The sequence below is a fragment of the Palaemon carinicauda genome, chromosome 8 (assembly GCF_036898095.1).
Source record: "Palaemon carinicauda isolate YSFRI2023 chromosome 8, ASM3689809v2, whole genome shotgun sequence".
In the NCBI taxonomy this organism is placed as follows: domain Eukaryota; kingdom Metazoa; phylum Arthropoda; class Malacostraca; order Decapoda; family Palaemonidae; genus Palaemon; species Palaemon carinicauda.
Window position 1 is genome coordinate 136,198,993 of NC_090732.1, and position 23,978 is coordinate 136,222,970.

General features: G+C 42.4%; 1 protein-coding gene across 1 annotated transcript in view; it reads left to right on the forward strand.

Moving 5' to 3' along the window:
* Window positions 1-23,978, forward strand: part of LOC137645462 (phosphatidylinositol 4,5-bisphosphate 3-kinase catalytic subunit alpha isoform-like) — a 99,400-nt gene that overhangs the window by 57,713 nt on the left and 17,709 nt on the right. Inside the window, exons 9-13 of the mRNA XM_068378267.1 lie at window positions 200-365; window positions 521-749; window positions 1,245-1,491; window positions 2,457-2,574; window positions 4,689-4,840. Of these exons, the coding sequence (XP_068234368.1) occupies window positions 200-365; window positions 521-749; window positions 1,245-1,491; window positions 2,457-2,574; window positions 4,689-4,840 (912 nt within the window). The remainder of the gene's footprint in view (window positions 1-199; window positions 366-520; window positions 750-1,244; window positions 1,492-2,456; window positions 2,575-4,688; window positions 4,841-23,978) is intronic.

Consider the following 23,978-nt stretch of genomic DNA (forward strand, 5'->3'; position numbering starts at 1 on the left):
TCTTTTTTTGAGTATTTTTCTGAACCTTATGAGTGAAAAATTTAAGTGTGATTAAGCTGAAAAATAATTACAGTATACTTTAATAATTAGTTGGATGAATATTACAGGGCTTTATCTTGTTTAACATTATCTAAAATTATTTTACTTTTTCAAGATGTTTCCTTGGGCTTGAAATTTATTTGAACCTTTTATACTCCAGAGCAGATTGTCATTGTTGGCCTGGGATACTACGAGTAGCTGCCATTTTAGAGTCTTATTGTCGAGGATTAGGACCAGGGTTGAGAGCCCTAATTCGACAGGTTGAAGTCATTGATAAGATGGTCCGTTTACTGGACGATGTTAAGGACAAGAATGACACTAATAAGGTTAGATGTGTTTTAATTTGTTTATTAATTGTCAGTGTACATAATATTGTAAATCTTTATTCTCATGTGATTCACAGTTCTCTATGGGTTCTCTGTTTGTAAAATTTTGTGAGTTTGTCCATAAACTTTACAATCTAATTATTTTTTTTCTCAAGGAAATGACAAGGTTTCTGAAGAAGCAGCTAGCCAAAGGGGACTATGCATCTACACTTCAGCATCTAACATCACTCCTGCATCCAAGTCATTCTTTAGGACGACTACGTACTTCGGAGTGCAGAGTCCTCGAAAGTGCTTGTCGACCAGTGTGTTTGGTGTGGGATAATCCTGATCCCATGGCTCCTCACTACTCACTCTCTCATTCAATGATATTTAAGAGTGGAGATGGTACAGTAATATTTTATACAAGTTCTTTTTTAACAGATGTGTTGTATTTAAAAAAAAAAATCCTATAGATTTTACAGTTAATGTTTTGTTTTATAGCTTTATTACAAAATTAATTTGGCTTCATAGCTTTATTACAAAATTAATTTTGCTTCATGACATTCCCAGCTTGAGATATACAGTTTGATCAGTTGCCTCTTAATATTCCAAGATTAAGGTAACTGATAACAGCAAATGTTAAGAGACTGGAAATATGCATTACTTTAAAGAATTTTTACTCGAATGAATTCATAGGAAGGCATGCAAGTAAGCAAATTTACAAATGTTAAGGGATTACTGTACTTATGAACAACTCTTGTCTGCTATTTTCATTGCATCATGTTTAGTAAAGTAATAAAGATATATTAGAGCGCATAAATATATATTATTCCAGTGAATTCACTTTAAAAAAAAGCATGACCTGATAACATGTTTTACCATTTTTTTTCTTTATTTAAGATCTCCGTCAGGATATGTTGACGCTGCAGGTAATTGGCATCATGGAGCATCTTTGGAATTTAGAAGGACTTGACCTCAGGATGATGCCTTATAGTTGCCTTGCCACAGGAAAAAACATGGGAGTTATTGAAGTTGTACGCAATGCCAAGACAGTTTATAGTATTCAACGCACATCAAAACTGGGTGCAATTCAAGTAGATTCTACCCAGTTGTTCAAATGGATCAGAGAAAAAAATAAAGGACTGAGGTATTGTCATATTTCTTAAAATGTTTCAATTGTTAGGTTACACACATCTAGCATATAACAGGAATATTAACCATATCTTAATTATTATTGGAGGAAATAACAAATTGCATTAATTTAAAAATTACGATACGATTATAGCTTCAATAGTTTTTATTAGCGATTTGTTCTGCTAATGATGAAAACTTTGGCTTAGAAATCAGTTCATTCATTAAAACTCCATTAATCATAAGGTTACTTATTTATGTGAAGGAAATCTTAGTCACAATACCCTATTTTTTCAGGAATAAGCTTTTACTGTGCATATCAAAATCCTCTTTTGGTCTTCAGCATTCCTCCATCATCCTTGATGCAACCTTATAGCATTCACAGCTTTTCTGCTTTCCTCTTCCAATCCATCAGTAATTTTTTCTACTGTGCCTACCTTATGTTTTTGTTCTAGTAAATTTTTATAATTCTGCTTCAGTTTTTATTCTTCACTATTATGGATATTTGGATGAATGTAAGACAAACATTTGTGGGTGGGGGGGGGGGATTTCTCGTTGTTAGGACGTGATAATTAGTGTATACTCAAGATTAGCCTTATGTTTCGAATACTGAACCAGAGTGTGAGTAGTAAAAGGTTAGAAATCAGGGTGACTTGGGCTATTTTGGTTGCGTTGCAATCCTTGGGCTATTGTTATGTAATAGATCCATTTTAAGCTTTACCTCCACTCACTTCTCACTTGTCAAAGGTTGATTGGTCTGCCAAGCAAATAAATTATATATATGGTTGGAAAAGTAACCTCATCATTTTTGTCCTTGTACTTGTATATTTAAATATGTGCCACTGCCAAGTTGTTGGAATGAAGAATTTGATCTGAGTTTCTATCAGCCTAGTTAAAAGCAATGCCAGTTATTCTTTTTCAATTAACTTAGTGAACCATTTGCATTTCATCAGTTGTATTTGAATATACATTCTCTTACAGATTAGAGCAAGCAATTGACAACTTCACGAGGTCCTGTGCAGGATATTGTGTTGCAACATTTGCTCTGGGTATTGGTGACCGTCACCCAGATAACATTATGGTTAATCAGGAAGGACAGGTAAGTTTTTAAAGTGACAAAGATGTTCATGGATATTTATTTGTAGAATTTTGATTTTATTCTTATTTTTACCCATTAAATATATTAATCGAAACGGTACAGAAATTTTAGTTTATTGGTAATTTGATTATTTCTGATATTTTTGGTTAAAGATAATGATAATATATAGCATTTATACATTTTATCAATATCTTCCTTTAATTTTCTTTTATATGAATGCAATCTTAGAAGTACAGGGTGGTTTTTGAAAAGGTAGGGGTTGTATGAATCAGATTTTTACAATTAGGCAGATATGCGAGAAAAATATAGCAAAAGGTAAGGAGGTGTATGTTGCGTTTATGGATCTGGAGAAAGCGTATGATAGAGTTGATAGGGAAGCAATGTGGAATGTGATGAGGTTATATGGAGTTGGTGGAAGGTTGTTGCAAGCAGTGAAAAGTTTCTATAAAGGTAGTAAAGCATGTGTTAGGATAGGAAATGAAGTGAGTGATTGGTTTCCGGTGAGAGTGGGGCTAAGACAGGGATGTGTGATGTCGCCGTGGTTGTTTAACTTGTATGTTGATGGAGTGGTGAGAGAGGTGAATGCTCAAGTGCTTGGACGAGGATTAAAACTGGTAGACGAGAATGACCATGAATGGGAGGTAAATCAGTTGTTGTCTGCGGATGATACTGTACTGGTTGCAGACTCAGAAGAGAAACTTGGCCGATTAGTGACAGAATTTGGAAGTGTGTGAGAGAAGGAAGTTGAGAGTTAATGTGGGTAAGAGTAAGGTTATGAGATGTACGAGAAGGGAAGGTGGTGCAAGGTTGAATGTCATGTTGAATGGAGAGTTACTTGAGGAGGTAGATCAGTTTAAGTACTTGGGGTCTGTTGTTGCAGCAAATGGTGGAGTGGAAGCAAATGTACGTCAGAGAGTGAATGAAGGTTGCAACGTGTTGGGGGCAGTTAAGGGAGTAGTAAAAAATAGAGGGTTGGGCATGAATGTAAAGAGAGTTCTATATGAGAAAGTGATTGTACCAACTGTGATGTATGGATCGGAGTTGTGGGGAATGAAAGTGACGGAGAGGCAGAAATTGAATGTGTTTGAGATGAAGTGTCTAAGGAGTATGGCTGGTGTATCTCGAGTAGATAGGGTTAGGAACGAAGTGGTGAGGGAGAGAACGGGTGTAAGAAATGAGTTAGCAACTAGAGTGGATATGAATGTGTTGAGGTAGTTTGGCCATGTTGAGAGAATGGAAAATGGCTGTCTGCTTAAGGTGATGAATGCAAGAGTTGATGGGAGAAGTACAAGAGGAAGGCCAAGGTTTGGGTGGATGGATGGAGTGAAGGAAGCTCTGGGTGATAGGAGGATAGATGTGAGAAAGGTAAGAGAGCGTGCTAGAAATAGGAATGAATGGCGAGCGATTGTGACGCAGTTCCAGTAGGCCCTGCTGCTTCCTCCGATGCCTTAGATGACCGCGGAGGTAGCAGCAGTAGCGGATTCAGCATTATGGAGCTTCATCTATGGTGGATAATGTGGGAGGGTAGGCTGTGGCACCCTAGCAGTACCAGCCAAACTCTGATGAGTGCCTTGTTAGGCTGGGAGGAACGTAGAGAGTAGAGGTCCCCTTTTTTGTCTTTGTTTCATTTGTTGATGTCGGTTACCCCCCAAAATTGGGGGAAGTGCCTTGGTATATGTATGTATGAATGTCAAGTGGAAAGTCAGCTGGTTTCATGAGAGAGAATAAAAGGAAGAAGATATTAACATTCAAGCAGTTATTGATACAAGGAGAATTAATAAATCTTTTATTGATATGTGTTAACAGGCATTCCCTTTTTTAAAATCTATCATGATTGGCTGGTAGAAGCTTTGCATGGAGAATGCAGCAGGAAAATTTTTAGACAGTAAAGTTTTTGGGTTATGAAGAAAATTATAATTAAGGCATAATGTTTTCCTTTTTATTGTAACTTCCAATTTACCAGTATAATTTTGGATTATAAATCAAGATAGCTTTGCATTCTTTAAGATTTGAAATTAATCAAAATTATTCTTTCATATTGCTGAATTACATAATCAAAACCTTACTGTAATTCTTTTCCTTTAAAGTAAGCTTTAAACTAGGATTTTTTCCAGATATTCCACATTGACTTTGGTCATTTCCTTGGAAATTTTAAGAAGAAATTTGGGATTCCACGGGAGAGAGTTCCCTTTGTTTTGACGCAGGACTTCCTAAGAGTGATTGCAAGAGGTGCCGAGAACCCTAAGGAAAGCCAAGAGTTTCAAAGGTATTAATCTAACACACTTTGATTAATTAGCTTTTCAAGATATTAGTTATAACTAATTTCTCAGACTGCCATTTTACCTAAATTTCAAGGTCATTATACTAGCTAGAATGATAATTTTTCAATATTAAACTTACCCGATAATCATGTAGCTGTCAACTCCGTTGCCCGACAGAATTCTATGGAGGGATACGCCAGCTATCACAATACTAGAAGGGGGTGTATTTACCAGCGCCACCTGTGGCCAGGTACTCAAGTACTTCTTGTTGACACCTCCTCAATTATTCCTCTGTCGTGCTTCCGGCAAGACGTTCTGGGATACGCTTATGTTCTTGGAGTATTTTCACGACTTTGGTGAAGTATTTCTCTTTGATTTCGGCTGTCGCTTTACTGGAAAACTTCTATATTAGCTTAGTTAGCTTTTGGAATTAATTTGATTATTTTTGGTGACGAGAGAGTATGAACTCTCGTTCACCTTTCAATGGCCGACCCTTCCCTTAGACGGAAGTGTTGGTGTCTAAGAGAGTATAGACTCTCTTTCTTAATTTTGCTTAACAAAGTTATAGTTTTTTTTTTATATCTCTCCGCCTCTTATAGGCCTCTTCGATTAACTTCCTTTTATTATAAACTCATTAAAATTAATTTTTATATTTGTTTATATTCGACCTTCCTAATAGTAGGCGGTCTTTTACCGAAGTTAATAAACTTTGAGCCCGTCATTTCGGTTTTACCTGTTAACATATTATGCTATTTCCGCCACAGAGTTTGAAAGATTTTCTTTGACAGTCTCGTACTGTTTTCAAAGCTGAACTAACGTTTTGTTTTGTCTCTGCAGTTGTTGACGTTCAGAACGTTCAACTTGCACTCTATCGTTACGATAGAGAAAGATGTTCACGGTTTCACGTTGCAGTAAGAGTAACCGTGTCTAGCGTTTTGTTCATTCTTTCTTAACTTAATGGTTTTGATCCTAATAAAGGAACTTTTCAGTTTTTTCCTTTAACAATAATATGTTTTAACGATATATATGATTGGGCTCTTCTCTCAGGTTCTAAGTCAAGAGAGAGAGAGAGAGAGAGAGAGAGAGATAGAGACGGAGGGAGAAAGAGGATAAACGTTTCATTCAAGCCTGCCAGGCGTACGAGTAACGTCATTATCGATTTTTGCTCTTCTCCCTAGTCTCTTTAGGGGAAGAAACTAAACGTTTCTAGAGTGATCTAGTGTTTAGTCTCTTTCCTACCACTGATTTATCTTTCATTAGATTTTTCTGTTACATTGTAATTCTGTTTTCGCAATTACTAACTTTGAGAAAGGATAGAATTGCGTATTTCAGGTACAAACCACTTAAGTTTCGAGTTCAGTGAAATAAGTGCAAACAGAAATCAAAGTGATAAGTGATTAGTGCGTGAGGGTACTTTTGTGCGCGCCAGTCGTCCTCCCAGTCCGGGACCTCTTGCAAGCTCCCAAGCCCAGGGGAGAAGCAATGTCGAAGGGCATAAGGGTTCAGCAGGCCTTGATCGGCGCACAGAAGTATTCTCGGTGGTTGTGGGCGTGTCTTACCGAGACCGTCACTCCCACCCGCAGACGATTGAGCCCTTATTTTGCTCGTCTGCAGAAGAGATTAGGGGAGAAAATAAAGGCAGAGTAACGCTGGTCTCAGGTCTCAAGACTTCTTAAACGTTAAGTCCAGACCTATGCCAGACGTACGAAGTTAAAGTTCACAACCCGAATGCAGTCGTTGGGTTAGCTCTGACTCTCCTAAGTCATCAGTTGATTACACTCCGACTAAGAGGAGTAAGGTTCTGCCACAACAGATCTCTGCTGTTAAGGCTTTACCTCAGCAGAACTTAGTGTCTGCCGACCCCAAGTTAACTCTACTGCAGTCCATACAGTCACAACTTTCGGTCTTGATGCGTGAGTGTCGGGCTGAGAGTGTTGCACCGCCTGCACTCCCTCCACCTGTTCTCGCTGCACCTGTGCTCGCCCAGCCTGCACCTGCTCCGCCTGTGCTCGCCCAGCCTGCACCTGCTCCGCCTGGTCGCAGCACCATCTGCCAGGCGTACGATGTTGTGAACTCTACTACAGTCCATGCAAGCACAGCTTTCGGACTTGATGAGTGAGTGTCGGGCTGAGAGTGTTGCTCCACCGCCTCCGCCTACACTCCCTCCTCCTACACTCGCTCCGCCTGATCACAGTACCATCTGCCAGGCGTATGATGTTGTGGACTCTACTACAGTCCATGCAAGCACAGCTTTCGGACTTGATGCGTGAGTGTCGTGCTGAGAGTGTTGCACCTCCTGCACCTGTGGTGCACCAACCTCCTGCACCCGTTCAGCCTGTGCTGCACCCGCCTGCACCGGTGGTGCACCAACCTCCTGCACCCGTTCAGCCTGTGCTGCACCCGCCTGCACCGGTGGTGCACCAACCTCCTGCACCCGTTCAGCCTATGCTGCACCCGCCTGCACCGGTGGTGCACCAACCTCCTGCACCCGTTCAGCCTGTGCTGCACCCGCCTGCACTCGCTGCACCCAGTCGCAGCTCCATCTGCCAGGCGTACGATGTTGAACCACTTTCGGAGTTTGCTGTTCACAGTGTTGTTCAGCCTCAGCCTTCTTTAAGGCAACCCTTGCTTTGGGATCAGGAGAGTTACACTCTTCCTCCTCCTCCCCTTGCTGCTCCTCCAGTGGTGCAACTCTCGGTTGGGGTACAACAACCTCTCCCCTCCGTGAGTCTGTCTGCTCAACCAGCGCTGCACCGAGTTCAACCCTCATCTAGGCAAGCTCATCTACACCATGCACTTGCGCCTCAGGAGCCTCAGCTTGCTAGAACTTTACCTTGTTCTGCGCAGCCTCAACCTTCTCATGCTCCACTCATCTCTCAGGAACAGGAACGGACTACTCCGCCTCCGTCCTCCGCTTAGCTGGTACAATCCTTGGGTGCAACTCTTGCTAGGAGTCAACCTCCTTCACCCTTGCACCTGCCTTCTGCTCCGTCTGTTGTTCAGCCTATGCAGTCTGAACCTCAGGTTTTCCCTCAAGTTGAGGAAACCTCTGTTGTTGTTCCAGCTCGTTCTGACTCTGCTGTTCAGCATACCATGGTTTAAACCCCATGCAAGCATGCATTAAGCACTCTAGCACTGGTCATGGAATTTCTGAGAAATGTTAAACGCCATGCACACGCTCTGCTTTCCTTTCAGCAGGCTCTGCTTACAGCAGGCTCTACTTCCTACATGCTCAGCATTCAGCATGCTCTGCATTCAGCATGCTCTGCATACAACATGCTCTGCATACAGCATGCTCTGCATTCAGCATGCTCTGCATACAGCATACTCTGCATACATCATGCTCTGCATACCTTACCGCATGCTTCTCAACACATCTTGGGTTGTTGCCAACTCACTAGACTGTCAAGCAGTTTCATAACGTTGCCTTCTAGTCTGCTGCTTTGCACCAGTGAACCCTCACTCAGAGAACTTAGCTTTTCTAGGATAAGGTCCCTGTAGATGAGAAAGTTCTTTTCTCCCTCCTTCTGATATTCCCTTGAGGACTCTGTCATTTGGAGGGAGCCTTTAGCTGCATAACCTCTTATGGACTTTTATTTAAGCATAACATGCTTACAGGGAAGGTAATGGTTACACTTCAGCCGCTAATCCCGTCTGTTACCACACCTGCTCCCATAGACCTTGAGCTGTGTTGCATGACATGCAGTCCAAGCTTAGTCCTTGTTAGAGGATTTTTTGTTTACGGAGTCAATGTGTCACGGGGAAGACGTTCAACAACCAACAGAAGGGACTTGTTGTGACGCAGTGGGCAACCTCAGCAACCCGTTAAGGAGTTGTCTGTACGACCCAGACAGTCTAGACAGATTCGGGTTGTCACTGTACTTCCTCGCTTGCCCATGATTGACAGTTTACAGACTGTGCAGCAGTATCATGATCTTGTGTCCGGCTCCGTCAGACGACTGGCTTTTAAGAGCTCCCTCAAGTCGTCGCTGTCTGGAGATTTTCAAATGGACTATGGATCTGACCAAGGAACTGGGCCTCCTGGTCAATTTTGAGGAGTCTCAGCTCGTTCCATCCCAGACCATTGTCTCCTTGGGTATGGATCTTCAGAGTCGAGCTTTTCGGACTTGTCCGTCGGCCCCAAGGATCTTCCAAGCCCTAGAATGCATCCAGAGCATGCTGAGAAGGAACCGATGCTTAGTCAGGCAGTGGATGAGTCTAACAGGGACACTTTCATCGCTGGCCCTGTTCATCGAGTTAGGGAGACTCCACCTCCGCCCCCTTCAGTATCATCTAGCTGCTCACTGGATAAAGGACATGACGCTAGAGACGGGCTCAGTTCCTGTTTCCGAAGAGATGAGGTCTACTCTAACGTGGTGGAAGAACAGCATTCTTCTCAAGGAAGGTCTACCATTGGCTGTTCAGTCCTCCGACCACCGTCTCTTCTCGGACGCATCGGACACGGGCTGGGGTGCGACACTGGACGGACAGGAATGCTCGGGAACATGGAATCAGGAGCAAAGGACACTTCACATCTATTGCAAGGAGTTGTTGGCAGTTCATTTGGCCTTGATAAACTTCAAGTCCCTCCAGCTTAACAAGGTGGTGGAGGTGAACTCCGACTACACCACAGCCTTGGCTTACATCTCCAAGCAGGGAGGGACTCATTCGAGGAAGTTGTTCGAGATCGCAAGGGACCTCCTCATTTGGTCAAAAGATCAAAAGCTCACGCTGGTAACGAGGCTCATTCAGGGCGATATGAATGTCATGGCAGATCGCCTCAGCCGGAAGGGTCAGGTCTTCCCCACAGAGTGGACCCTTCACAAGAATGTTTGCAGCAGACTTTGGGCCCTGTGGGATCAGCCAACCATAGATCTATTCGCTACCTCGATGACCAAGAGGCTCCTCTTGTATTGTTCTCCGATTCCAGACCCAGCAGCAGTTCGCGTGGATGTCTTTCTGCTGGATTGGTCCCATCTCAACCTGTATGCATTCCCGCCGTTCAAGATTGTCAACAGGGTACTTCAGAAGTTCGCCTCTCACAAAGGGACACGGCTGACGTTGGTTGCTCCCCTCTGGCCCGCGAGAGAATGTTTCACTGAGGTACTGCAATGGCTGGTCGACGTTCCCAGGACTCTTCCTCCTAGAGTGGACCTTCTGCGTCAACCTCACGTAAAGAAGGTACTCCCAACCTCCACGCTCTTCGTCTGACTGCCTTCAGACTATCGAAAGACTCTCAAGAGCTAGAGGCTTTTCGAAGGAGGCAGCCAGAGCGATTGCCAGAGCAAGGACGACATCCACTCTCAGAGTCTATCAGTCTTTATGGGAAGTCTTCCGAAGCTGGTGCAAGGCCAATGCAGTTTTCCTCAACCAGTACCAATGTAACCCAGATTGCTGACTTCCTGTTACATCTAAGGAACGTAAGCTCCCTATCAGCTCCTACGATCAAGGGTTACAGAAGTTTGTTGGCAGCGGTTTTCCGCCACAGAGGCTTGGATCTTTCCTCCAACAAAGATCTACAGGACCTCCTTAGGTCTTTTGAGACCTCAAAGGAACGTCGGTTGTCCACTCCAGGCTGGAATCTAGACGTGGTCCTAAGGTTCCTAATGTCATCAGGATTTGAACCGCTCCAATCAGCCTCTTTTAAGGACCTCACATTAAAAAACTCTTTTCCTCGTGTGCTTAGCAACAGGTAAAAGAGTAAGTGAGATCCACGCCTTCAGCAGGAACATAGGTTTCACATCTGAAACGGCTACATGTTCCTTACAGCTCGGTTTTTTGGCTAAAAACGAGCTTCCTTCCCGTCCTTGGCCTAAGTCGTTCGAGATCCCAAGCCTGTCCAACATGGTGGGGAACGAACTGGAGAGAGTACTTTGCCCAGTTAGAGCTCTTAAGTACTATCTAAAGGTCAAAACCATTACGAGGACAATCAGAAGCCTTATGGTGTGCTATCAAGAAGCCTTCTCTACCAATGTCTAAGAACTCAGTTTCTTACTACATCAGGCTTCTGATTAGAGAAGCAAATTCTCATCTGAAGGAAGAAGACCTTGCTTTGCTGAAGGTAAGGACACATGAAGTGAGAGCTGTGGCTACTTCAGTGGCCTTCAAACAGAACCGTTCTCTGCAGAGTGTTATGATGCAACCTATTGGAGAAACAAGTCAGTGTTCGCATCATTCTATCTCAAAGATGTCCAGTCTCTTTACGAGTACTGCTACACCCTGGGTCTATTCGTAGCAACGAATGCAGTAGTAGGCGAGGGCTCAGCCACTACATTCCCATAATCCCATAACTTTTTAACCTTTCTCTTGAATACTTTTTATGGGTTGTACGGTCGGCTAAGAAGCCTTCCACATCCTTGTTGATTTGGCGGGTGGTCAATTCTTTCTTGAGAAGCGCCAAGGTTAAAGGTTGTGATGAGGTCCTTTAGTATGGGTTGCAGCCCTGTATACTTTAGCACCTTTGAGTTGATTCAGCCTCCCAAGAGGAACGCTGCGCTCAGTAAGGAAGACGATCTTATTAAAGGCAGAGTAACGGTTCAAGTCGACTTCCTTACCAGGTACTTATTATTTCATTGTTATTGTGGATAACTGATTATATGAAATATGGGATACTTAGCTATCCTTTAATCTTGTACACTGGTTTTCACCCACCCCCCTGGGTGTGAATCAGCTACATGATTATCGGGTAAGTTTAATATTGAAAAATGTTATTTTTATTAATAAAATAAATTTTTGAATATACTTACCCGATAATCATGATTTAATCGACCCTCCCTTCCTCCCCATAGAGAACCAGTGGACCGAGGAATAATTGAGGAGGTGTCAACAAGAAGTACTTGAGTACCTGGCCACAGGTGGCGCTGGTAAATACACCCCCTTCTAGTATTGTGATAGCTGGCGTATCCCTCCATAGAATTCTGTCGGGCAACGGAGTTGACAGCTACATGATTATCGGGTAAGTATATTCAAAAATTTATTTTATTAATAAAAATAACATTTTAGAATGATTTTAAACCTTAAACCCTATCCAAAATAAGATTGAAAGTATTATCTGTAAATTATTCATTTATACTGAAAATTAAATGATTAACTAGTTGTAGATTTAATGCCAAAACTTTTTTTCAAATTTAAGATGGTTGAGATATCTGATAAAATAAGAAAAACTGTTCTTTGAAGTTAATACTTCAGTTACAATACTTTAATATCCAATATAAATTACGTGATGACTAAACCGTGGCTGAAACATAATTTGACAAAGTCATATACAGTACAGTACAATAAAATTTAGGAATATAGTATTAAGCTTGTAATAGAAACAGTAATGCCTCACAACACAAAATTAATTCGTTCTGGAGTGGCTCATAACGTGATTTTTTCGTATTGTAAGTCACATTTATATGTTAATTGCATAATTCGTTCCAAACCCTACAAAACACCACATTGAATTTTAAAATAAAGCTACAGTATAACCACAATGAAATACTGTACAGCCAAATACATTTGAACCATTCAATATACCTAAACTAACTGTTAATACCTGTAAATTAAGTAGTTATTAGAACATAATGTAATAATAAATGGAAAATAACATAATACATACAGTACAATACTGTACATATACATATACTGTACAAAATGTACAGTAAATTCTTTGGGTATATCACTGTAGCAAATATCCCTTAGAAATCTACTTATAGGAACCTTCCATCAGGACGACATGGCTATCTCACCCAAAAATAGATTTTACGCTTAGCTCAAAATCTCTCTTCTTCTTCTTCTTCTTTTTTTTGCGCCGAGTTACATTATGAAATCTTTCAAGACAAATCCTTATATCCATTGCTGAACATGGTATTTATGCATGAAAATATCAAATTTTATAAAAAAAAAAAAAAAAAAGAGCAATGCATAGAGCTATGCTAGCTTACCTGTCCGATATGCTCACAAAATGGCCGCCAACCTTGTAAGGTCAAATCTGCTACTTGAGAAATGGAGAAAGATATGTCAATATCAGCGAGTCATTTACTGTACTTATATAATTGTTCGAGGATTGGCAGGAAAATATTATGGTAGCTAGAATGAAGTTTATAGATTATTTTGCAATTAAAAAAACTAGAATAATGATCATAATTAACTTACCATAAAGGTACAATTTTACAAAAACAGGAAAAATTATAAGTTATTTTATAAAAGCATACGGGATAGAAGACATTCACAAACACTTTACAACAATCCTTTTTTATACGCGCCTAAACACTACTGCACATTCGATAATTGTATAAAAACTTAGATATTACACAACTTACCTTAATTAGGTATTGATGGGTCGAGCTCGACCTGAGGGTATCTCAGAAATAGCACAAGGAAAATAGCGAGGATGAAATGCATCCTCACCCGACTGCTGCGCGCACTGAACTGATGTCTCGCAGGTCGATATCACTCACAACCAATACGGATGAAAAATTATGGCAAAAAAAACATGTTTTTTTTTTAAACCTCGGGTTGTATACGACCCACCACACCTATCCAGGGTTAAGAACTTCTCATCATACAAAAAGTGGGAAATGCTTACACGTCTATGTTGTCCCACTATCTTGCCAGAGAACCTGGGGAGCAGTAGAGTGGGAGCCTAAAGTTCAGGGCCGTCGGAAACAGGTCTATAGTCAGGAAACCCCACAAAGTCAGGATTTTGTTGGCTACTAAATGATTCGAAGACCACTCAGAGCCCACTATCTGAGTCGCTCTGCTCATTGTCTGCAAATACATTCTGTTTGCCTGAAATGAAGCAATCCGACAGGACACAGAGTTTTCTTCTGCCCATCTGAGTATCTCTACTGGTAGATAGCACAGGGGCTGTGAAAAGTTACCGCCTTATTTGTTCATGTAAGCCGCTACCATGGTGTTGTTGTTCATCAACACTATGAAGTGACTCGCTTGGAACTGTTGGAGGGCTAGGAAAGCTGCCCTCATCTCTAAGAGATTTTATATACCAATTTGGACCCTTCTGGGTTGAGAATCACTTTAACATAACTGATGGCCCAGATCAACTGCCACCATGCCCAGGTAGGGCTTTGAGGTGTCACCCCAAAAAGAGCTTCAAGAGTTCATCCCCCGAGTGAACAGATTATCTGTCGGCATGAGGAAGGTTAAAATGGGAATCACAAACTTTTCGATCTCACCATGCCTTGAATCCTGGGTCTCCTCCGTAGACGCGCAAACCTTGAGCTCGAGATGCTTGGGGCGTTAGTATGTCCATAGCAGTCAAGAAAAATTACGCTGTGGAGCAGGATCTTCTAGTGGGCGTGTGGAAGTGTTGGACGACTTTCACCGCCCATTTCCTGCAAACACGTAACCCGCAGGAACATGGATACGTTCACTATTGGACCTGTGGTGGCTGCACAACAAATGGTTTAAACACCTCAAGCTCCTTGAATGAAAAGTAACAGAGGTTATAACTAATTATTACCCAGGATTACGTCTGGAGTGAGTGATAAGAATGACTGGCTCCATCTTTCTTTCATCTTCCCCTCTAGGGGGGAACAGCACCTATGGTACAGTAATACCTTGACATATGAGCATAATGCATTCCAGGACCAGGCTCATATGTCAAATTGCTCGTATCTCAAGTCAAATTTTCCCATCTAAAAAACACCAAAACCAATTAAATAACAATGGAAAATCATGCTTTTAATTGCTGTAATACTTTATATGCACTAACAAAATGATTGCTGGACTGTGATCTACAATAAAATATGGTTTGATTTTGTAGTTCTTACCTTTGAAACAGATGATAACAGTGGTTTGAGTAGAGGAGGGAGAAGGAAGGGGTGCGGAGGCGGGAGGAAGGAAGGGAAAGAGGTAATTGGATGGTACACATTTGGTATTTAAATTGTTCCTTACACTACGTAGCATAACACTTCAGGGGCCAGCCGGCTAATGCAGTTTTTTATGGACAGGACCATGACATTCATACCACTGATTATAAGGTGACTAAAGACATTTCCAAACTGCATAGGATTTTTGCCTCTTACCTTTGGTTTTTCAACGCCAGGGGATTTATCCTGAAAACTAATGTTTTTCAAATTCTATCTCCTTCCTTCATAATTAATATTAAGACCTGGAATTACTACCCTATATAGACCTGATGTAGACCTTCAATCAAATGAAGAAGGTTTTTTTTTTTTTAAGTCATTTTTTTTGCTAGATATGAATTTTATCATTGATAAAAAAAAAAATAAACCCTAAATATCAAGGAAAAAATTTAAGAAAAGAGATATGAAACAAAAATTGGAAAAAGGGCAACCTTTGTTTTATAATGACTAAGTTATATACCATATTTCAATGCTTTATCTTTAAAACTAAGGGAGAAGATAGAATTTGAAGGTCAATAAGTATCGTTTTGAATTGCAGGCATTCAAAGTTTCTCTTTGTATTTCTACAAAGACACTATTAATAAATCATGATTATTATGAATTTTATGTTCCTTTTTGGATATTAATAAATCAAAACACAGTCATCTATCATAATTTAATCATAAATGAAGATCCCTTTGCTTAATATCTTGCTTCTTTAGGCGAGACGGCCGCTCCTTCATCATCGGGAATATTACCCACTTCTGTACTCTTATTAGAGAATTTTCTTCTCCCTTATGTTAGCGAAATGTTGAAATTGTTTTTTCCTCTTTTGGCATGATGAAATTCTTGCTGAAACCGAGAAAAACAGACGTAAAAATGAGTGAATGTCAGAGGTCAAACTCAAATGTTTACTCTATGGGGTTTGTGCCAAGACTGAAGGCTGAAGGATGTAATTACCAAGTAATACATTGTCTTTTGACTTATGGAATCTATACAGATGCCATTGTCACAATTTTTTTATATTAAAATATACTCAGTTAAAATTTACGATAACGGAAGAAATACTACATTTTCGTGTAGGGACCAATGTTTTTGGTTTATTGAGGTACTTTCACTAATTACCCTGTAACTATGAAAGTAAGAGGAGTTTTGACAAAATATTTCCTATACACATTCTCCATTGCCATACAAAGCTCTGTGAATTTTTTCAGGACGTTGTGTTTTTCTTTCTATTCCCCAATATATTGGGATCCTGGCCCGGCCCCTTAAACTTCATATTAACTTAACTGAACTTAGCTTACTGAATTTTTTCAAACTTTTATTATCTACTGTACTTTGTTTATTTTGTTACTGTTCTTCACTTGTTTTTGCTCTTTTTGCCTCGCTTTCACTTGCTGCAGGCCTTTTAGAAAAATTCCTATCCAAGGACCTTTGTTTCTGCTTCGCTTTCAAAATGTTGCGGAAATGAGTCTTGCAAGTGTCGTTAAAAAGAGCTGAAGCAAGACCTGTAGACATTTTATCAGGGTGTCTCTTTTCAACAAAATCAGAAACATCTTGTCACTCAGCCAATACTTCCTTAATCTCCCTGAAAGAAAGAAGTTCCTATGGTTCCACCACCTCCTTGCCACTAAGATTTGCAACACCTCCGAATGTTGCATCGTCTGGAGCTCGATCAACTCCTCAGTCTGGAGCTCTTCTTGATGCTCCTCAACAAGGTCGTTTACATCTGCCTCATCTACATCCAGTCCTATGGATTTTCTGAGAGAGACAATATCTTCCAACACAAGGGGTTTGGGGTCAGTCTGCGTATCAAACCATTTGAAATCTCTTTCAGCTGCAGAATCTGGCCACAATTTCTTCCCAGCTGAATTCAGGGTTCTTTGTGGTACACATGCTTCATTGATAATTTTTATGAATAGTACTTACCTGGCAGTTATATATATATAGCTATCTCTAAATCAGCAGAATTTTTCAAAACGAGGCAACCGCCTTGTGGTGGTTGGGAGGTAGGTGGTAACACCCGTCACAGGGTGGTCCAAGGAATCATTCCCGTGTCCAAGACTTCAGTTCATCTCTGCCGGCTGGATCGAAAACATCGTCGGTCCTCCATTGAGAGTTTTTCGAATCATTTTCCCTTCTTCGCTTTTTGGACTTCGTTTGGTGAAGTACACTGATTTAGGGTTTTGGCAATTGTGTTTTATTATTATTATTTACTTTGTTTATCATGAGTGATAACTTAATTTTCGTGTTTGTGCGAGTGATTTATGCAAGATGAGGTTACCGAAAGTGTTGGTTGATCCTCACAGTTTGTATGCAGAGGTTTTGTTTGTGCACTATATTTTAGTTGCGAAGTTTTTAATCCTGTTGACGGAAATACGTTCTGGCAACTCTATGACGTCACAGTCGTGTGACGTAATCTTCATGTATGTCTTACAATTCTCTTTATTTGTTTTATGCAAAGAATGGGAGGAATTCCACATATATAAGTTTTTTAACTTTAATGTAAAATTTTAAAGAAATATTTGTCCATTTGGTATTCGTTCTTTAAATCATCGATCTAATTTCATAAATTAAATAGAACTAGCGTATGGTTAATTTGCGCTGTTACTCGGTACTATCGGTGCAGTCCCAACATGCCTTGGTAGCGTTCTTTCGATATGGGATTTTAAGTGTTGGCTATTATTCTCCAACAACTAATTTATATGGAAATTCTAGTTTTAGTAGCATTTTCATTTATATGTTCCTATTGTTTACATTTATATATATAGATACGTTATTGCTATATCTGTTCTTTTTATCATTTCAACTCGCTTGTTTTTGAATTCCCTTTGAATTAATTGTGGATTACATTTGTTTTCCCTTTTTTTTTCTGTTCATTTTAATCTTTAACGTATAACTTTCCCGGCGTTTGTATGTAACTACCGGGTAGGTATTTATGACATTTAATTTTACCGGTGGTTATATGTAACTACCGGGTGAGTGTCTTCAACATCTTTTATTATGGAAATGTCAGTTTTTTATGCTATAATAATATTTTTTTTACAGTTTATATAGCAAGTTCTAGAGACGATTTTGCTTTCTCATTCAAGCCCGTGGCAGAAGATTAAGTTCTCTCACAACGGGCAGGACTAATTATGGTTTTTTGTGTAAGAGTTTAATAGTGCAAGTTTTCAGTGCTAAATTAGGCATTGGATTCTTTCAGCACAGGGACGTTGTTTTCCTAGCCTTAGACATCTTCCAAGCTCCCCGGCCCATGGGAGAAGGAACGTCGATCGGCGAAAGGAAACGAGAGGCGTTAGCTCACGAGCAAACGCTCTCGCGAGCGTTCCTGTTAACGTTCCCAAGAATGCTCGCCCTTGCCATGGTAACGCAAAGAGCGTTGAACGTTAAGATTCTTACACTGCTTTTAGAGTTTTGCATTGCATCACTTTTGATTTTAATGGCAATTCTTAAGTCATAGATATTCTCTGCTAATATCAATGCTTACAAACCATCATTGACTCGGTTTTTGTCCCAGAGCGCCAGTCGGCCTTATGAACCCTCTGGTCGGAACCGAACGCGCCGAGCGGCATAATGAATATCATTTTGCCTTAACGCTCGGCGCTAAGTCTTTCAAGACAGGACGAATGCAGCCTCGTCTTTCAGGGCAAATGCAGCCTCGTCTTTCAGGGCGAATGCAGCCTCGTCTTTCAGGACGAATGCTGCCTCGTCTTTCAGGACGAATGCAGCCTCGTCTTTCAGAGCGAACGCTGCCTCGTCTGTCAGGACGAATGCAGCCTCGTCTTTCAGGGCGAATGCTGCCTCGCCTGTCAGGACGAATGCAGCCTCGTCTTTCAGGGCGAATGCTGCCTCGTCTTTCAGGACGAATGCTGCCTTGTCTTTCAGGACGAATGCTGCCTTGTCTTTCAGTCGTTTTTCAGAGCGAATGCTGCCTCGTCTTTCAGGGCGAATGCTGCCTCGTCTTTCAGGGCGAATGCTGCCTCGTCTTTCAGGACTAATGCTGCCTCGTCTTTCAGGACTAATGCAGCCTCGTCTGTCAGGACGAATGCAGCCTCGTCTTTCAGGGCGAATGTTGCCTCGTCTTTCAGGGCGAATGTTGCCTCGTCTTTCAGGACGAATGCAGCCTCGTCTTTCAGAGCAAATGCAGCCTCGTCTTTCAGGGCGAATGCTGCCACGTCTTTCAGGAAGAATGCTGCCTCGTCTTTCAGGACGAATGCAGCCTCGTCTTTCAGAGCAAATGCAGCCTCGTCTTTCAGGGCGAATGCTGCCTCGTCTTTCAGGGCGAATGCTGCCTCGTCTTTCAGGGCGAATGCTGCCTCGTCTTTCAGGACTAATGCAGCCTCGTCTTTCAGGGCGAATGCTGCCTCGTCTTTCAGGACGAATGCAGCCTCGTCTTTCAGGACGAATGCAGCCTCGTCTTTCAGGACGAATGCAGCCTCGTCTTTCAGGACGAGTGCAGCCTCGTCTTTCAGGGCGAATGCAGCCACGTCTTTCAGGGCGAATGCAGCAACGTCTTTCAGGACTAATGCTGCCTCGTCTTTCAGGACTTATGCAGTCTCGTCTTTCAGGACGAATGCAGCCTCGTCTTTCAGGGCGAATGCAGCCTCGTCTTTCGGGGCGAGTGCAGCCTCGTCTTTCGGGGCGAGTGCAGCCTCGTCTTTCGGGGCGAGGGCAGCCCCGTCTTTCGGGGCGAGCGCAGCCCCGTCTTTCGGGGCGAGCGCAGCCCCGTCTTTCGGGGCGAGCGCAGCCCCGTCTTTCGGGGCGAGTGCAGCCTCGTCTTTCGGGACGTGGGCAGCCTCGTCTTTCGGGACGTGGGCAGCCTCGTCTTTCGGGACGTGGGCAGCCTCGTCTTTCGGGACGTGGGCAGCCTCGTCTTTCGGGACGTGGGCAGCCTCGTCTTTCGGGACGTGGGCAGCCTCGTCTTTCGGAACGAGGGCAGCCTCGTCTTTCAGGATGATAGGACGATCGCCGCCTTGTCCTTTCAGGGCGACGCCACGTCTTATAAGCTCTTTGTCAAGGATGACTTTAGTGATCACTTTTCTCCTGTTAAATTGTTTGAGGTTGACAGAAGGAGAGGATCCTAAGTTCTGTTGCTCCATGTTCCCCACCCTCTGAGTTTTCACGTGGTCATTAATGGAACTTTTAGAATATATTAATTTTTGTTTCTTAAAACAGAAACCTTTGATGACTAACAACAGTAGGAGCCAGACTTTGCTACTTCTGGCGAGCCTGGGAGAGAGGAGCAGACCTTTGGTCCGTGTTTTTACTGGGATGGATGTGAAATCTTTTTCCTAGTGAATCCTCCTTTGTTAGTTACTCCGATAAGACTTTTCTGCCTAACCGACTTTGCAACTTCAATGTCTCTCTTTTGGGAGAGGGAGTCTTTTGTCCGGTCCTGGACGTAAATGCTCTTTATGCCTTCGTTCAGAAGTCAAAGTCCTCCATGGAGACATCAAATCCTTTGAGAAGAGGGGAGCAGACCTTTGGTCAGTACTTCTTCTGAAGGAGGATTACTTTTTCCTTTTATAGGGAAACCTCCTATAGCTTTTAGCTACAACGATTCTCTCTCCCCGTTCTAGAGAGGAGTCTAAGTGGCAGGCTATGCAATCAAACTCTATCTGAGGTTTGTTTACAAGGAAGAATGGGTCAGTTTCGGACGTGTGTTTTGGTCTCAGCTCCGCCCCTCTCATGTTCACGTAATTAGGTCTTCCTGTCAGCAAGAAGAGTCTCTTCTGACACCAGGACGCTCAGCACCTTGTCTTTTAGTACGTTCAGTGTCTCGCTCTGTTAACCTCTCGGCTCCACGTCTTACAGGACTTTTGGCACCACGTCTTACAGGACTTTCGGCGCCACGTCTTACAGGACGATCGGCGCCTCGTCTTTCAGGACGCTCGATGTCGAAGTTCTAGCTTGAGGCATGACTTTGAACATGAGAATCTAGGACTTCTTGATGACACTAGTCGAATCGTGTGTCGAGATCTAGGACGCCTTCGTTCTGATTTCTTGGATCTAGAAAGGAGGTTTGTTCTAGGGCAAGAGACATCGGGACAAACATGCTCAGCAGGAAAAGACTTGTTTTTCCCTCAGAATGGTCTCTCAACCCGCAAGTCTGACCGTCTCTAGATGTTGCGGGGCAGACCTGTAACAGACCTTTTTTGCCTCCAACTGGAAGAAGAGGATCCCCTACTGCTGCTCCCTAGTCCCGGACGAGGAAGTTCTAGCAGTGGACTCCTTCCTGATGGATTGGACAGGGGTGGACATGTTTGCGTTGCCCCCGTTCGAGATCATCAATCTGGTCTTCAGGAAATTCGCTCTCCTCGATTCGGGGCGAATGATCCTAGCGGCTCCATTCTGGCCTGCTAGGGAATGGTTTTCGGAAGTGATGGGCATGTTGATGGACTTCCCAAGAAGACTTCGGCAAGTCCAGATCTTCTCAAACAGCCCCACTTCGAGAGGTATCATCTTACCCCCCTTGCTCTCAACTGACTTCCTTCAGACTGACTAGAAGCTTGTCAGATCTCGAGGCTTTTCGGCACAAGCGACGAAATCTATCGCCAGAGCAAGGAGGATCTCTTCACAAGAGTCTACCGATCTAGGTGGGAGACCTTTAGAGCTTGGTGCAGGCGGCACAGGTTTCCTCATCCACTACCTTTCTGAGCCAGATTGCAGACTTCTTCTTGTACCTCAGACAGGATGCTAAGCTGGCTGTATCTACCATCAATGGATACAGCAGTATGCTCTCTGCCGTCTTTAGGCATAGAGGCCTAGAGTTGTCCCAAAATCAAGGTTTGCAGGACCTCATTGGGTCTTTTCAGACGGCGTAGTAGGTACTCTTAAACCTGGATGTGGTGTTTTAAGTTTCTGTGCTCCAAGAAATTTGAACCTATCTCGCTATCCTCTCTTCGGGTTGTAGCAAAGAAAACCCTCTCCCTTATGACTCTAGCGAATCCCAAGAGGTCAGCAAAGCCCAGGCGATTGGGAAGAGGGCAGTTTGTGGCTTAAGGTTCATCTTTCTCGTAAAGAGCGAGAACCCTTCGTAACCCTGTCCTACGACGTTTGATGTCATTAACCTCACAAACCTAGTGGGTCGAGAGAAGGAAAGACTCCTCTGCCCAGTTAGGTCCCTCAAAGTTTTTTTTTTTTCTTTCTTTTTTTTTTTTGGCTCACACTATGAACGTGAGCTGTGCATCCAACTTGTTTTGGTGTTCAGTGAAAGGTCTGCCAAAAAACCCGTCTAAGTATGCTTTGTCCTTTTTCTTGAGGGAGAAAATTAGGGAAGCCCAACTATTATGTGAGGAGGAACTCTTCGCCCTGTCGAAATGTCGGGCTCACGAAGTGAGAGCCTTTGCTACCTCTCTGGCATATCAGGAATATATGTTAGTTAGGCTATTCATGGATGCTATTTTCTGGAGGAGCAACTCTGTCTTCGCTTCTCATTAACTTAGAGAGGTGAGAGTAGACTTTGGCAAGTTCTATACCTTGGGCCCATACATAGCTGCGGTTTCTGTATTAGGCAAGGAGTTTATAACCCCACTCAACCTTGGTTTATATGCATGTATGAGGGTTTGTGTTTTTATGATGGTCTGTGGACTTCGTCTTGTGGTGCGGTTCCCTCAGTCTAGATAGATAGTTTATGTCTATGTTGCAGGGTTAGGTGGTTAGTTTGAGTAAGGTTGCAGTTTTCGTTATATGGGGCGAAGGTAGTTTCTAAAGTCTAGTCAAGTTGTTGGTCTTATCCCTTTGACAGACTCGATTGAGTTTTTTGCAGCTTTGCAGGCTTGCTCCTGGATAACTCCTAAGGGAAAGCCACTCTAAAGGCTGTACCTTTGAATCAGCTACCTTAGCAGGCAAGGAATCAAGGTGTTTTTATCTCCTACAACTCTTTTGTTGTTTCCCCAACGATGTTTACTGTCTGTTTCCCTCCTCCAAATGTGTGAATCAGCTATATATATATAACTGCCAGGTAAGTACTATTCATAAAAATGGAGTTTTTATGATAAAACAAAGTTTTATGAATACTTACCTGGCAGTTATATATATATTCTAAGGCCCACCCACCTCCCCTCAGGAGACAGGTCGGGCATAGATGAACTGAAGTCTTGGACACGGGAATGATTCCTTGGACCACCCTGTGACGGGTGTTACCACCTACCTCCCAACCACCACAAGGCGGTTGCCTCGTTTTGAAAAATTCTGCCGATTTAGAGATATCAGCTATATATATATAACTGCCAGGTAAGTATTCATAAAACTTTGTTTTATCATAAAAACTCCATTTTTAAACAATTCACAATGCTTGGGTGGGCATTGCAAAATTCATAAAGGATGAGGTTGGTGTTATCTGTGACATCAAAGCATTTTTTGAACAAATGCTTTGTATACAGCTTCTTGAAATTTGAAATGACCTGTTGGTCCATGGGCTGGAGTAGTGGAGTGGTGTTGAGCAGGAAATAGAAGACCTTAATAAACTTGAAATCATCGAGAGTGTCGTCGTCAAGACCTGGAGGGTGGCCAGGGCATTATCTAAAATTAGAAGACATTTCAATGGCAGGTTTTTCTCAATCAAATACTTCTTGTCTGCTGGACCATGGACCAAAGACCAAATTTAGCCATTCATTGAATAAATACCTTGTAAGCAGCCTATGAATTTGCTTGCCACATCACTTGAAGCTTTTCTTTCAATATTTTGTGACTTGAAAGCATGTGGGTTTCCCGTGTGATACACCAGCCATGGCTTGATCTTGCAGTCACTGCTGGCAGTAGCACACATGACTAGAGCCAATCTATCTTTCATGGGTTTATGGCCTGGCAGTTTTCCCTTCTGCCATAATGAATGTCCTCTGTGGCATCTTTTCCCAAAAAAGGTCAGTTTCAGTGCTGTTCAAGACTTTGGGTATGTAACCTTCCTCAGCAACAAGGGAGGCAAAACGTTCAGCCTATTCCTCCGCAGCTTTCACTTCTGAACTTGCAGCTTCCCTGTGCCTCACAACTGAGTGGATCTCAGTTTGCTTTTAAAAGTTGCCAAATCAGCTACAACTAGCTTTGAATGTCTCCATTGAGTTGAGGTCTCCCTACTCTCAGCTGCTTCCCTTTGTTTCAAATCTTCATGGATTGCACTTGCCTTCTCACAGATGATTATCTCAGTCACACTATCTCCCACCAGCTGCTTTTCTTCAATCCACAAGAACAGAAGCCTCTCCATCTCATCATTTATATCGGTCTGTAACTTAGAATGAAGGTTAGACCTTAGGAAGACTTTTTGCTCTCACCTCACTCCCGCTTCCCCTTTATC